The sequence below is a fragment of the Phaenicophaeus curvirostris genome, chromosome 2, assembly GCF_032191515.1.
Source record: "Phaenicophaeus curvirostris isolate KB17595 chromosome 2, BPBGC_Pcur_1.0, whole genome shotgun sequence".
NCBI lineage: Eukaryota > Metazoa > Chordata > Aves > Cuculiformes > Cuculidae > Phaenicophaeus > Phaenicophaeus curvirostris.
Genome location: NC_091393.1, coordinates 79,531,560 through 79,548,098, shown reverse-complemented (window position 1 = coordinate 79,548,098; position 16,539 = coordinate 79,531,560). Strand labels below are relative to the sequence as shown.

At 40.2% G+C, this 16,539-nt stretch overlaps 1 protein-coding gene across 3 annotated transcripts in view; it reads left to right on the top strand.

Moving 5' to 3' along the window:
- TTC7A (tetratricopeptide repeat domain 7A) overlaps positions 1-16,539 on the top strand; it is a 178,223-nt gene that overhangs the window by 78,388 nt on the left and 83,296 nt on the right. For all 3 annotated transcript variants that reach the window (XM_069852629.1, XM_069852628.1, XM_069852630.1), the window contains exon 15: positions 5,664-5,824. In XM_069852629.1, the coding sequence (XP_069708730.1) occupies positions 5,664-5,824 (161 nt within the window). The remainder of the gene's footprint in view (positions 1-5,663; positions 5,825-16,539) is intronic.

The window sequence follows — 16,539 nt, the reverse complement described above, 5'->3', positions numbered from 1 at the left end:
AGCTATGCAGCGAGTGGGATTAATTGGCATTTGAATGCTGCTGCAGGTGTTAACTCATAAAAACTAAGCTGATCGGAAAATACATTGCACTGCCTTTCAGGTAAAAAAAAAACGAAAAAAACAACCACATTTGGTCTGTGCTTTATTTTCCTGTCCCTTCTTTTTACAATCAGGATGTGTTTTGTTTCTCTGTCCTTTCTGTTTAAAAGCCAAAAGCTTTATTGGGGCACCCCCTCTGTTTTAAAAGCTTCTGTAGCAGGATTTGAAATTTCATCATTGTAGTTCCCTTCTTTGACACCCTTTCTGCTTGCTGCAGTTTTATCTTAGTCCGCACTGGAGTCAAACAATTGGATCCTTCTTACTTTTCTGAGATAATTAGGGGAGCTGTGTGTTCATTAGGTTAAACTAATTGTTCCAAGAGACCACACTTTTGATAATGTCACTTCTGTAACCCTTTCACAGTGACAGCAGTATGTTGTAAGGAAGCCTACAATAAGAAAGGCTAATTGAAATGGCTTATTTAACTTTCTCATCTGCCTACCGATTGCTTTATGGTGTGGTTTGCTCAGAGTCTTTCATTAAAAAATACCCAGCTACCCTTCTTTCTCTCACAGCTTTTGCCTCTCCGGGACGTTGTCTGATCTGCTGCCTCTTCTGCTTCTTGCCATGAATAAAAGCATTACAGCTTTTCAGCTGCTATCCTTAAAAATAAAGTCAAGATTTCTGTGGTCATTGGTTCTTTGTTGTTTTCACTGTTACTAGCACACTGCATTTTAACTCATTACCCTTTCTTTTTCTCCAGTTGTAGCCTGTCTTTACAGTGTTGTTTCGTATATCTCATTTCATCATTTCCTTTCCCTCCTGTCATTTCCAGTCTCTTGTCCTCATCTTCACTTTTTCTCTTGCCTACTCACCTGTGTATTTTCATCCTTGATATTCTACAAGTCACCCCTGCTGCCATAGATGTGTGATCTAAGTGTGTTATGTAGCATCAGCCTGACCCCTGCGATGCTGCTCCTGCTGTTCTCCATCTAGTGAGATATAAATCTTTAATGCAGGCTTGGAGAGAGAGGAGATACCTGAGACATCTTTATTTTTAGACTGCTGTAAAATATCCCAGTCTTCTTTTGCCAGTTTACTTAATGAGAAACATTCGGTAATGCATTTTTAATATCCTTAATTATTTAAAGTATCTAATATAGTCTCTTTCTGATTAACTGAAAGATAAATTATACCTTTTTATTGATAGATTGCATTAACTCTTGAACGTCACAGTTGGGGCTTTCATTAGGCAATGCTACAGTACCAAAACAATCAGGCCATTCCTACACAGTAGATTATAATGTAATACCTCAATGTTAGTCTCAACAAATAGGTCTTTTTGTTTTCCTAGGCGAGGTCAATAAATGAGGTAACCTTACCCAACACTGACAAATCTAGGTATCAGCTTGCATAGATAAGAGGAGTGCGTTTTCATGGAACAAAGCAATAGAGAGGCAGCTGCCAAGCAAAGTTTGAGCAATTCATCTTCCTTGGAAAACTCTATAAAATATTTTCAATAGTGCTTGTCTCTGTCAGCACTGGGCAAAGGAAAGGGGAAACGGAAAAGCATAAGCTTCCCTCTGACATGAAATGGAGACGTGACAAGAAGAGCAATGGTTAGAAAAGGTTTCCATAGAGTTGGCAGTTGAAAACCACCAGCAGCTGAAATGAAAGATGATGATGATGATGAGCTTCCTGCTTGTGTTTGTGTGTGGCTTTGTGTCTTAAAGACCACTGGCATCCCTGGGAAAACTCCAGTGGCTCCTGGAGGGTCTAGGTCAGCCCCACAATGTTTTGGGGTGGATTTTTCAGAAAAATACAGAGTAAAATACCTTCTTCTCTAAGGCATGTCTCAATCTGGTTTTCCTCCAAAGTTGAAGTGCCACGAGGCCAAGGTCAGTATTTGCTGTGGTGGTTATCTCCACCTGTAGCGCCTGGCTGGCAGCTGGCTGAGCCAATTGACAAATGAGACTTGTAACTCTCAACTCCCGGCAGCTGGTTCAGCTGCTTCTCCTGTTTCTGTGGTAACAGCATTTGGATCACCAAAAACAAGGTAGAGCGAACATTTTAAAGCTCACTGATTTTAATGCCTTGCCTTGTTTTTTAGCAGGCCAGTTTCTATGGAAATGACTCAAGCGAATCGGTGCAGTTCTTAATTTTAATTGCTGGTTCCCTTCTCAGTTTGAGTGGTGGTGTTGTTTTTGACCTTGAATGCCATGTAAATCAGTATTGGATACATAAAAACAACATATGGAGGTTTTTAATACTTGATTTGATTTGACCTTTCTTTGCATGAAAATAGGAAGGGAAAGGCAGCCAGGGGCCAGCAGCTGAGAATTAGAGGTCTCATTTATCAATTTCATCTGTAGGCTGCTAACAGACCTAAAGTTTCAAGTGGCAATATCAAAAAAACACCTACTACCTCCCAGAGTGTCTGGATATAAAAATAAGATAAACATTGGTTAAGACGTCAGAAAAAATATTTTAGCTCTTTTCTCCACAGTGTTTATGCTGGTTTCAAGAAGGCGAGACTGCTGCCTTTTCTTCTCCCAGAAAGGGAACTCTGTTTTAGTAGGTATCGAGGCGCTTCTTTCAGCAGCTCCTGAATGTGGGTAGTCATGGTCTGTATTTCTCCCAGACCAGCTACAGCCTCCTTTGCTGAAAAGCAACATGCTGCTTTTCTGTTTAGGTCCTGGCCTAGTTTTTTTGTGGCTATCAAAACCAGCTTGTAGTAAGAATTACGTAATAACTTACAGACATGTTCACGCCTGCTTTCCTGAAGCTGGTGGACTGTGACAAGTCTGTTTTCAATGGAAGCTCTTGCCAGTCAATAAAGCTTTCTCCTTTTTATAATCCCCGTGCTATAAAAAGAGATGGAGAGAGTAGTTTTAACGGTTAACTGATGTGAAATGAGATCCTGTTTCATTTACCATTCTAAATATACAAGTACATTCTACTGTTAGTTTTAACACTCATACTGTTTTCCTTTTTATACAGACAATTGTAGCATCACAGCATTGTTTTTAAGGAAGCAGATAGCATTACTGAAATAAATCTTATTACATAAGAGGTAGCCTCAACAATCCATATTGTGGCACTGTTTTCATGGTACTGGAAGATGCTATTTCTGGCTTATTGCAGTATCTTTACTTCCTAATAATTGTGATCTGAATATACCTGTGTGCCATAGAGAGCGTGTGTTATATTTACTAACAGAACGATGAATCGGAGAAGGGTAGCATCTTCTAATTGCAGACCCTGCTCAGACTTGCAGTCCAGCTGACATAATATGATTTCAAAGTACAGCACTCGTAGGAAATTTGAACTGGCAGCCTACCTCTGATACAACCCTGAAGTTTCAGGGTGCCATCTGGGCTTCAATCTTTCTCCTATTACATAGTTACTTAAATAAATAAGCTGTGGCATCTGTCAATAGATTGATGATCTCTGCTTTTCAAAAGACATCTGTGTTGACTGGTGCCAAATATCTTACTTGCATTGTTTTACAAATTTAGTTTGTGTTTTGTTGTACCTGGTATATTGCAGGTTGCTTTGCATAATGATTACATATAAAAAAGAATAGTCTCTTCCTATTACTAAAGAGTAATTTTTCTTATCCATATTTTGTCCACTGTTTCTAATTATGCAGCAGTACTGTGTACTAGGCTACTAATGGTAACTCACTTGGCATGTTCACGTGTACATAAGGTCAAGTATCCTTACAGTTATGAAGTCCCTCAGTAAAGACACTAGTTGCAAGTGTTATTCTTTGTCTGATTCATACTAGCAAATTAGGATCATCTTGCCAAGTCTTTGAATAGAACCACAGAATAGTTGAGTTTGGAGGGGAACTCTAGAGGTTACCCAGTTCAGTCCCTGCTCAAAGCAGGGTCAACTGGAACAGGTTGCTCAAAGCCACCTCTAGTTGTTTGGTTTATAGATTTTTTTTCTAATTAACTTAATTTTCCCCAAACTTGGAATTTCCTTATGACTACTTGTGCAGGTCTGAGACAGAAAACATAGAAAGAGTTGTTTTTAGTCCTGAGTGCAAAGAGAGTCTTGATAGCAGCTTTGTTTCAGCAAGTTGAATAACTCATGGATGGGCAGATCTGGGCCCACCACAGTTGTATGCCTGTTGTCCTGGTTCCAGTTTGTCTTGTCATTGTTGGTGATTTCTGCATTGTAAGAAAACATGTCCTAGTAAGCTGAAGGAACATAGGTGATTTAAGCCAATGTGTTTATCTTTGCAGTAGTCTATAATAACACACATGGTTAAAGTAGTTCCACTGACAGTCAGTGATTTGTTAAATCTGAGCACTCAGTCATATATCTCAGCCTGAATGTAGGCCAGGACATTCAGTAGTTTTGAAGCTGTGGGCCAGATGCTAGGGTTACGTCTGTTGAGCAGTCACACGGATCTCTAGACTTGCATGGAGTCACCAGTTATAGAATAGTTAGGCACATTGGCTTCTGAGTGGGCAGTAAGAGTGAAATGTCATTTGGACATTAGGATGATATTTTCCCATAAACAGAATACATACTGTGCTCCCTTAAGTATACGTGGGATCCAAATAATCAGCAGCCTCTAATGTAACTGCAAGTAATGTAATCGTTGCTTTCCTTAGTTATGTTCTACCTGTTTTCCCAAGTGATCTGTGGAGGCAATGGGAATTTGACACTGGTGGCATGCCAAGGCAGGAGAACATCTACAGTGCTTTGCTAGGTGGGAAGTTGTTGTAGCAGGAAAGAAGGAACTATGTTCTCTATCCCTTAAGAGGGGGAGAGGAAAGGCATAAATAAGGAGAATTTTATACATTTCTCTGTTTTGTTTACTGCAGGCTTCTAGGGCCAAACACAGATGTGGAATAATATAAGTAACAGTAATTTCAGACACTAGAAAGAAATCCCTCCATATAAAAGTTCCTGGTAGCCGAAGGAAAGAAAACCTACTAAGAAGTTCCCCTTTGAACAGACAGCCTAAAATAGGGTATTGGATCACAAACAGCATGTAATATGCTTGCATTTATTATAGATGTATTTTGCCAAGTGAGACTTGATTCTGCTGACATGCTGCTGCTGTGAGTGTCAGGACGGCTCTTTACATCACTGCTTGCAAAGATATTTCTTTTTCTGACAGCATTTGGAATCTTGACACTCAAAGCTTAATTTTTATGTTCTTGATCCAAATCATGAAAAGCCTTGTACAGCAATCACAAGAGACAAAATGCAGCAGGGCTGTGTAGTGTTCTGACCTACGTGAAGAGCCAGCCACCCATCCTAGAAAATGGACTTGGGAACTGGCCTGCAGTGGATCTGTTTACAATATAGAAGTACCATGCTGAAGTAAGAGGGGTTGATTGGATCAGGTCTGCTGCTCCTGTTTGTAAGCAGTGAATTAGTAATGCTGCAGACTCCCTTCCCTCAAATGTGTAGTCTTTTTGCAAGCAGCACAGCCTTCCAGTTTTAGCAAGCTGTTCAGATACTAGAAGTGTTTCTCACAGGTGCCTAAGTAAGTTTTCTTCAGAATTTCTTATGACAGTGTTTGTTCTTACTTTTGGGATATAATGTAGAACTGAAGGAGAAATGTGTTCTCTTTTTATTTCTACTCCATCTCCTCCCAGATTTCCAGTGCTATAGAACATCTTCAAGAAGCACTGCAACTGTGCAAAGATGACATGAATTCACTTCATCTACTGGCCCTCCTCTTTTCAGCTCAGAAGCATTATCAGCATGCACTGGATGTTATCAACATGGCTGTTGTTGAATACCCAGAAAGCTTTAGGTAAGAGCAATTTCATGATGTGATAGAGACAATCAGGAATGATCTGCTCACTAGCTCTGTTGGTTTCAGTTATACACAAGGAGCCTGTTAAATCAGGTGTGATGCTGGTGTGTCACTCTTCTCCTGGATGTACTGTGAAGCTGAAGTATGTGAGGCTCTACTTATTGTTTTGATTTTCTGTCTTCATGGTCTTTCTGTTTTTAAAACTAATCTTTGTGCTTGTTTGCTGTTCCAGTATTTGTCTTTCTGTGTTGTGCTGATGGTGTTTTCTCCCATGTATCTCCCTCTACTTTTTCATATGTCCCTTTAGAGTTGGAGAAATGAGTGTGAGACAACAATGATGGTGTCTGTATCAAATAGAATCATAGAATAACCAGGTTGGAAAAGACCCACCGGATCATCGAGTCCAACCATTCCTATCAAACACTAAACCATGCCCCTCAGCACCTCCTCCACCCGTGCCTTAAACACCTCCAGGGAAGGTGGCTCAACCACCTCCCTGGGCAGCCTGTTCCAGTGCCCAATGACCCTTTCTGTGAAGAATTTTTTCCTAATGTCCAGCCTAAACCTCCCCTGGCGGAGCTTGAGGCCATTCCCTCTTGTCCTGTCCCCTGTCACCTGGGAGAAGAGGCCAGCACCCTCCTCTCTACAACCTCCTTTCAGGTAGTTATAGAGAGCAATGAGGTCTCCCCTCAGCCTCCTCTTCTCCAGGCTAAACAACCCCAGCTCTCTCAGCTGCTCCTCGTAAGACCTGTTCTCCAACCCCCTCGCCAGCTTTGTTGCTCTTCTCTGGATTCGTTCCAGGGCCTCAACATCCTTCTTGTGGTGAGGGGCCCAGAACTGAACACAGTATTCGAGGAGTGGTCTCACCAGTGGCGAGTACAGAGGCAGAATAACCTCCCTGGACCTGCTGGTCACACCGTTTCTGATACAAGCCAAGATGCCATTGGCCTTCTTGGCCACCTGGGCACACTGCTGGCTCATGTTCAGTCGGCTGTCAACCAACACGCCCAGGTCCCTCTCCTCCAGGCAGCTTTCTAGACAGACTTCTCCTAGTCTGTAGCACTGCAGCTGTAGCACTAATTTTATAGTTGGTAAACTTCTCGGTTAAAGACAAATTCTTCGTGTATTGGCCATTCTTTTTAAAGCCCATATATGACACAATTTGCTGCAATAGTACAGCTGGGGGAAAAGATCAGTTGAAAATCACAAGCTGCAATAATGTATAGCTGAAAGAATAGTTTGGCTGCCAAAGAGCAGGTTTGAACCAGCACAGAATTCTTGGAGCCAGAGGTTTCCACTGTTGTGTGTTTGACTCAGTCCTTCATCCATCCAAGGGAGATAAATTGAATTTCTTGTGATTTACTGTCATGACCTTTCAAAACAATGAATTTGTCTATTCTGTGCAAAAATTAAAGCTACTGTAATACTTTCTGGTGACGCATAATAGCTGAATTTCTAAGCTAATGCAGAAAACCTTGTTTTTATGCTGGGAGACCAAGTTTCATTTCAAATTGCTTGTGTTTAACTGATATTTTACACCTATGCAATATTGGTTTTAGACAGCCTGCTTTCTCAGCGAAGAGAGGGAGCAGCTTCCACAGGTGTAGTCCAGCAGCTGAGTGGGATGTTGTCTAAACCAGAGCAAAAGAAGGTCACAGCTGAGATTGAGGCTATCTAAATGTGATCTTGAATGCTTTAGGGTCTTTAAGAACTATGGTGCTATATCAGCAAATGATGCTTTTCATTGTAAGGAGTATGTTGCCATTTGCAATAGATCTGCTGCTTGTGTTTTTGAGGTTACTTACTCTGTGAATCTGAGGAGCTAAGACTGTCAGTGCATGTCTTTGAGAACAAAGTGAAAATTAGTAATGGAAAAGCTTTTAAAATGATGCCAACATTTCTTCAGAGTGCAAACGTGGGTATGATTGAAACAGGAAATATTCCAGTGGCTGCTAAATTGTGTTTATGGTTTGAAAGTAATAAGCCTAATAAAAAAATCTCCTTTTCTATAAAGGTCACATCATGCAGTCAAAGGTCAGATGTTCACTGAGAACTACAGACACTCACAGATAGATAAGACAGAGGTGGAAGAGGAAGAAGAATTATGTGATTTATATGAGGAACTAACAGGTCCATCTAGTCCTGGATCTTTCCTTCATCACTTGCTGATAATTTTTCATTCAGGGGAGGACAAAACAAAGAAAATATGGTGTACAGTAGCTTGGAAGGCTGCTAGGTATGTTCCCTTGTGCTGTCTAGTAAACTGATGCCCCCAAAACAGGAAAGAATATTGTCTCCCGTGCTATGCCAGTCTTTGTGTATGGAAAGACCTTGCAAGGAATAGCAGAATAGGTTGTTTCTGGAGGAAACAATTAATTTTGATGGTGAAAGTCACAGGTTTGTGCTTACTTCTAAACACAGACTTGCTAGACTGTGTGCTCTTGGAAGAACCCCTCTTTGCTCCCTGCAGGCACTGTGGTACGCAGCACAATTGGCATCAAGACTCATTCACAGGTACACAGGAATGCAGAATCAGGGGCTGGCTTCTTGCTCTGTTACTATGACTAGCCTGTCTTGGTGTGGGTCTTTGTCTAAACAAGCCAACAAATAACTCATGAGTGACAGAGTGGAGAAAGGGTATTGGAGTTACAAGACAGAAAAAAAAATATTTTTTTTTAAATTTCTGAAGAAAATTAAGAACGAGAATCCAATGAGGTAGGGGAGGTGAGAAGAGTAGCAGAATCGTTTGTACTAAATCTGAAACAGTTCCAGAAGTCTAAAGTACAGTTTGCGCTAGGAGGGCTTTACTGCTCTGTAAAACCCCTTTGAAGAGAGAAAGACCTGATGCTATTGTGTATCTCCAGTTGTTATTGCCTTATAGAAAACTTGTAGTAAATTTTACTACTGTGTGTAATGACTACAGGATACTTCATGTAAATAGTATAGGCAAGTTCAACTACATGATTGTAAGTCTGTATTTAAAAGTGGTTGATTATTTTTCTTGATTCACATTTATATGATGCAGGCAACTGTGAAATGTGGTGCCTGGGGGCTCCCTTCCTAATGGCAGCTCTTTTTGGAAGCATGGCTTGATGGCATGTATCAAGAAAAGAAGATGAAAGCTGCAGTGGGGCTCTGTAGATGGCAAAACCCATAAGCATTTTCTGGATGTATATCCTAAAGAAAGAATAATACATAAAAAATTAAGGTCTTAGCTGGCCCAAACTCTAGACATCTCATACTGTTTTCTTGGTCTCTGACTGTATGTAATTAAGATGAATTTGTTCCTGCTTTTTTATTTTCAAATTAAATTATTTTACTGTATGTTTTAAAGAAGTAATCATTTGGGATGTTACATAATTCATTAGTGGTATTGGAAAAAATATACTGCATTGCACAGCTGACATGCAACGCTCTTTGGCATGAGCCCCAAATGTGCCTGGAAGTGCCCCTTATTGGAGTGTTTAAACTTACACGTTCACTTCACATTTCAGTGGTCAGTATGGTGCATAGGCAGGAGGGATACAAGAGGTAGAGACTGAATACAGTGAGAAGTGAACAGGAATATTTTGGATCGTGCTGTTGGAGAAGACTGTTGAAGAACAGCTGGATATCCAAAAGCACAAATTTTTCAGAAATATGAAACTTGGGAAGATCACTTCTTGAAAGACAGCACGTAGTAACAGATGCATTATATTAGTCGATGAATCACTGAATTTGAGCACTTGGATGTAGTGCCAGGTAATGACAGAGGAAGACTGGATAGAGGAAGAATGAGAGCTAGCTATGTTCGACATATTGCAAGATGGAAAGAATCAGAAAAACTACACTCCCTTGCTGTGATTATAAAAGATAGAAGTGATAGTAGCCTTTACATGGGAAGTATCACCTGAAAAATTGCTGACTTCTATGGAGAAAGACTGCCTAGGGTAAAACACGGTGGGTTTACATCCTGTCCGCATTGGTATGCTTTTAAAAGAAGCTTATGAATGCAATGCCAACAGTTGGGTTTGGTATATATTTCAAAGCACTATCTCCAGCACATTTGGGAGAGAAGACTCCTGATAGCGTCAGTTATCTCCCCTCAGTGTTAATGGTGCTGATCATAAGCCTTTCTTAAGATGGATTCCTTCAATTTTTTTTTTTATCTCAGAGGCCATGTTCTGGGGAGTGTTCTACCTGGGACTGGCTGTGATCACCTCCCCACACTTGTCTCAGGGATAGATCATTTACCTGGAAAAAATAATGGTAGTGAGCATCCCTCTTGCCCTCCAGGTGATCTTAAAATGATGCATTGTTTATTTAGAAAGAAAGACTTTCCCTTTCTAAAACCTGTATTGAAACCTCTCAGTGTTCCATGCAGAAGTCCCATAGGTCTGTCAGCCTGCAGAACCCACCACAGAGCCTGGCTGACACGGTCCTTTATCTTCAGCTGGTAGTATTTCCTCCTTCCTGTTTTGCACATGTAAAATTGACTTCGTCCTCTTGACTCACCCGGTATTCCAGAGACCGTTTTGTGCTCTGGTCATCTTTTAGCTCTAACTGATTAGCTCCCAGCACTGAGGAAAAAAAGTTAAGGTCTGTACCTAGCCTGAGGTTGAAAATAGGATATCAGTTTTATGGATACTCTTATCGCTTTACAATTGCTCCCAGACTGCTTATCAAAACCCATTCTGTTGTTTGCCAGTTTGGTTTTTTTCTCCTGGATGGCTCTCGTTAAGTTAGAACAAAACATTCTTCCGGCATAATGTACAATAACTTCTAATTGTTGCCCAATGTGATGGTGCATGTTTTGTTAAATGATCATGTCTTTATAGCTGTAGCAATTCTGTGTGTGACACCATAGTCTTAACTCTCTTAAATGAATAGCTGCTAATATACCTTGTCTTCCTAAACTATAAGTCACTATTCTGTGGCTTTCAGAGTCTCAAAACTAGTTTTAAAGAGAAATTACAGAAAACTTTTGGGAAGCACACCTGTTCTACACACAAAGATTCAAAAAGAAGCAGGTGGTTTGGTGTTTCAGAACAAAGTAGGTGTCAAATTCAGATACTTTTTTTTCTACCTGGGTACTGGCTATCACAAATGTAATTTCTGTAAAAGTAGTGCAAAAAAAGCTCATAAAGCCAAGAAAAATGTATACCTTAGAGATAGTCAATAAAAAGGAAGTAAATTTTGCATGGGGAATTGTATGTGTTGTCTTGGTGTTGTTCTAGCAGGAGGGGTTTTTTGCTACAGCCAACCTTCAAAATACAAAGTTCTCTTCTAGATTAGAAGTGGCTTACTGACAGCAAATGTCCTTGACTTCATCGCTACTACATTAATTTCATTAAGGACGTGTGAAGTAATCGTCTGGAAAGACTTATTTGTCATAGTCTGGTGCAGACTTATTGTGGAGAGAGCTATTCTGTGGTATATAAGCTATGACATTTACCAGGTGCTTCCACTCACTACAAAAAAACACTGTTGTAAAATCAGCCTCTCAAAATGCATGGTTAAACTGGTTGAATTCTTATTCCATTACTTGTCAGGCTATTTCTTATATGTTGGAAATAAACAACTCATGCCTTCTTTGAGCAATATCTTTATGGGTTCTAGTGGAGTACTGCAATATTCTTGCCAGCCATAAACTAGAACTGTTTTCTTGGGGAATAAGGAGTCAGTTGTCTCTCAGTGAATGGCTTGCAAACCTTTGTGTTATGCCTGCATGCATAGGCATACATCTGTGCTACAATTTTTGTGTCAAGGTAGTTGTACCTCCCACCTCACCCCCAGGTTATACAATTGTGTGTGCTGTAAAATGGTTTTACCATTTATCTCATTAAAATGGTGGTGATCTCACTTAGCTTTAGAAGTATGGCATTAGAGAATGAGATCAGCTTGATTATGTGATTCCAATTCATCATCAGGCAAGAGGCAAGGAAGCCTGGCACATGCTGTGAGCGGACATGGTGATAAAACAGCTCATTAAAATTCTCAGGATGTTGTTTTGTTTGAAGTCCTCAAAGGCACAAGATCTCAGGATCTGAAGCAGGGATAAATTAATATTTTGGCTGTAGCATTTGATCATGCTAGACAACTTTTATAGATAAGTTATTAAAAAATTTTAAGAGCGTAGCCTTTGTAATTTGACTTCTCATAGTGTTATGTTCACACCCTGGCTGGTGAGAGTGACCCAGTGTATTGATGCCCCAGACAATAATACAAAGTAATAAAAAATGGAAGTATATACTGGTGTGGTAGGACAGTACCATACTTCTGTGATTCACTGAAACAGAATAAATGTATTATGTGGAGTTAGAAGGTTGAGCTGGCTTTTTTGCTGTAGTAACCATGAATGTTTGCTTTTGTTGGCATGTTATGATCCCTTGTTGTTTTTATAAAATTAACTTCACAAAAACCCTTAGTGATATATTGCAATAATCAGGACAATGCTCTGTGGAACTGGTAAGGATATTGAGTATTTGTATGCCAAACACACAAAGAGAAAGCTTTAAGCTAGTCTTGTGATTTTTACTAATGATAACACAGATACTTAAAGCTAACAAAAAATAGAATAGAAATCTAAAGAATTTTTTCTGGTTTGGATTTATTTCCACACTTTCAGCTTTCTCCTTCCCCTTTTCCCTAGGAAGCTGAATGAATTCTTGAGTTATAGTATCCAAGATCTGATTCCCATTTTGATAACTTCAAACAAGTATATACACGCCTTTCTAAGGATCACAGTCTGATCCAAGACAAAAATTCAGCAGATGAACATGATAGCTTTCTATCCACCATTTTAATGCAGCAGGAAAATAATATCCCCCTAGCTGGTTCATGTCTGTTTGTGCCAGGAATGGATTTGTGTTGGTATACGTATCAATTAATCTTACAACTACGTGGATGGATTCAGTGGTACCTGTGGAGAATTCTCTTTCCTCATTGCACAGGTTTCAGGATATGAATAGGAGTTAAACGGAGCTTAAAGAGGAACCTACTGCAGCCGTACTTTCTTAGAAAAGAAGGAACAGCTATGTGGTTTTCCAGCCTTAATGGCAATGTTTTGAGTCTTTGCTCTGGATGAATAATCCATTTTGTTTCGCAATAACTTCCTTTTTTTTCTACAACCTGAATAAATGGCTACTGATTCCATTCATTTAAGACCCTTATGGTGAGCAGCAGTGCTTCTAGATACTGGTTTTGCCATTGGAGAGGTAGCACAAGTTCTGCTAATGCATGGGCTTCACTTCAGAAATTTAAGAATAAATTTGAAAGTACAGAAGTAGCATGGCTGATTTGAGATGAGATAGTTACCACCCACAGGTTCTGTACTTCAGAGCAATTTATTTGTGTAAAATTGGAAAGTTCCATAAAGGCGTGTCATTAACTTTGTGTTTGAGACTTCAAGCTCAGATTTTGTGGGTTTTCCTGTAGATTTCTGCTGTGCGTTTGTTGGGGTTGCTAGTTCGTTTTTCACATTATATTTAAGGCTTAGTGACTACTGATAAGCCAGAGGAGGCTTTTTACTGTGAGGGTGGTGAGGCACTGTTACAGGTTGCTGGGACAAGTCATGGATGCCCCTTCCCTGGAAGTGTTCCAAAACAGGTTGGATAAGGCTTCGAGCAACCTGATCCAGTGGCAGGTGTCCCTGTCCATTGGCAGGGGGGTTGGAACTGGGTGATCTTTAAGGTCCCTTTCAACCCAACGAACCTGTGAAAATGAAACCTACAAACCACTTTGTGGTAGTGATAATGGGCTAAGTTAATTGTTGATGTTTAAAATTTGTGCCTCCTTGATGAGTAAGGCCTTAATACAAGAAACAGTGACCAATTGGTACAGCTGTTATTTGAAAAAGCAAAACGCAAATTTTAAGTTCTTCTGCTCACATTTATCTTCCACAGTGAACTTTGTGCCTGTACTTTCTCACCTGGATGGAAAAACGGATGCTTATAGGTTCCTGCTGGCTCACTGCAGTGCATTGCATATATTTGCCATATCAGTGAGTTAGTCACCCCCAACACACCCTTTTCTTCCTACTAAGTGCCATTTTCTTTTGAACAACTGCAGGGTGCTCTGCTTTATATTCGAAGGAAGTATTTATGAGTCCTGACTGTCTATGTTGAATGCCAGAATATATTGAAAAACAGCATGACTGTATTATCTGAGCAACAAAGTCAAGTTGCTAGTAGGAGCCCCGTGGTCTGGAACTGAGACATGTGTGTAGGGGTTATTCAAGCTGAGGAGGATCTTGGGGGTTGGGTTACCTGTGTTTCCACCAGGCAGTTGTGTGAACTCCAAAGGTGGGACCTGGATCATAGAGTTCAGGAGGACCTGAGGAATGCTTGTTGCCTGGAGATGAAATAGAGAACCCAGGATGTCAGCGTGGGAGCTCTACTTTAAACTTTCCCTTCCTGCTGTGGGGCTACATGTTTAATACAGAAGGGCTGCCACCATTTATTAGCAGCTTCAAACATCAGTTTCTGATTCTAACATGGTTAGAACCTTCTTGAACTGAACTCCTTCAAGGTTCTTTCATTACATGCGTAAAGGAGAAGACAAAGTGCCCTGCTCGGGTATTTTTTGTCTTTGTACATATAGTGAAGGTGAAGGTGGTGGAAAGTCTGCTGTCCATCATATAAATCTAATAATCTAAAATTATTTCCTGAGGCTCTCAGAAGCTTACTCTAGAGGAGTAGAGGAAGGTACTCGGTGATCTTTCTTCTTAAGAGGCATTCCTGGATTTACTGAAACCTTTAATAAGCCTCAAATGCAAGGATGATCAAGAGTTTCATTTTTTTTATTGGAAATTTAATTTTGAGAATGAAGAATATCAGCTTTATTAACATTCAATAACAATTACTGTTGATAATAATTTCTAGGAAATGCAGGTCCTGAAATATAGAGAGGCATGGATGTCATGCTTAGCAAATTGTTTTGAAGTGCGATAAATGACTTTCCAAGAATTTTGCAGTGCAGTCAACCAATGTCGTCTCTCAGATGAATATAATGCTCTGATCACTCAATGAAAGGATTGGCTTTTTTAATCTCCATCTGGAAATTTCAGACTTGGGTGACGTCTGGTCTGAGGTCCGAGGGGTATTTGTCTAATGAGAAGAGCACACAATGTTTTGTTTTTTTTAACATTTTCTTCTTCAAAAAGAAGAGGGAGGGCAATGTATTGAGACTTTCTGAAGAACTCATCAGGGAATAGATACTAAGTATGGTAAATTTTCAGCCAAGAATGTGGTTTTTAGTGTTTGAAAATAGAGAAAACCTTTGCTCTTTGCTCTCTCAGAAATACTGGTAATAATTGCACTTAAGTAGTAAGTCTACTTCTGTTGCCATTGTCATTAATGTCTACAGAATCAACTTTGTATGTGGGTATGTTCCTACTATTTGATGTTAGCATTCATGTTACTTAGTATTTTAGTCACTGTTAGTAAAGGAAAGAGAATGATGAATGGAGATGTTATAATCAAGAGACATTAATGTAGAAGGTCAGCATTACCAACATGTCCTTAAAAATGTCCAGTTATATTTCTCAATATGCTAACATTTTTACAGAACATTTTTACAATATTAACCATTGTACTCTTTCCTTTTTTCATTTTTACCTAGTCTTGAAGCTTTCTGTTACATATATAGTTCAGCAGTAAGTTCATCATGACTGTATTTAGGAGGAAGGGTGAGTATGAGGATGTAGAGATAAGTGGTGTCATCAAGTGTCACAGTCATTAGGAAAGTTCTTCCTATGTATGCCAACAGAAAATTTGACCCGCAGCTATCTAAGTATCATGTAGAATTATGATTCTCAGCACTGTCTAAACGCTAACTGCTGCAGATCTGGCAGGTTAGGAGTTGAATGCAGTACTCTCTACTCCGTATGTCTCTATCAGGTGGAGAAGTGGCGGGAGGCTGATAACTAGCACCTCAAACGAATATCATACAAGTAAGCAGTTGTTTACAGAAATTCATAGTGAAAAGACTCCCTGGAATCTGGCCATTCGCATCTACCATCTGAGTACTTGTGATGACTTGAGATTATTCTGTAGTTTTTCCTGTATTTTCTCAGGACAAGGTCAATGTCTTTCCAATGCTTGTAGAGCTTGTAGCACTGCAGGGTTCTGAACCAGCTGATAATATAGCGTGCCACTGTGATGTGTGTAATAGACAGGAGAAATAGCCAGTCAGTCCTTCTGCAGGTGGGAAAGGGCACTGCAAGGAGCTGTGCTACTGAGTGAAGGAGAGAGCCATAGATGGCACGCAACAAGTTCCAGCAAGCAGTCATTTTGTCTGATTCTTAAAAAGCTGGGCATTTTCTGTGTTGGGAAGACAAGGAAGAGTATCTCTTGCTTGGATTATTAAATTTCAGTAATGTTTAAATGGGAAAAATAGTAAAGTGGGAATGACATGATTCAGTGTGAAACAGTGTGAAACAAAGGGATATGATACAGGCATGAGGATCATCTTTAGTCTTCTCCAGCCCTCCCAGACCATTGCAGCTGAAGTGCTTGGAGAGGCTGCCGTGGCACAGTGTTGCAAAAATGGCACTTGAGGAAAGGAATGTGCAGCATCTGCCCACTCCCAGGTGCGTGTGCCAGCTGCCGTGGCCCCACCAGGAGGGATGGCACTCCTTGCCAAATAAGGATGCAGAACCAATAGATGCTGGCTGCTAGGCCTGTCTTCACAAAGAGAAACAGCTGATGCATACAAGGGAGCACCGGTTGCAA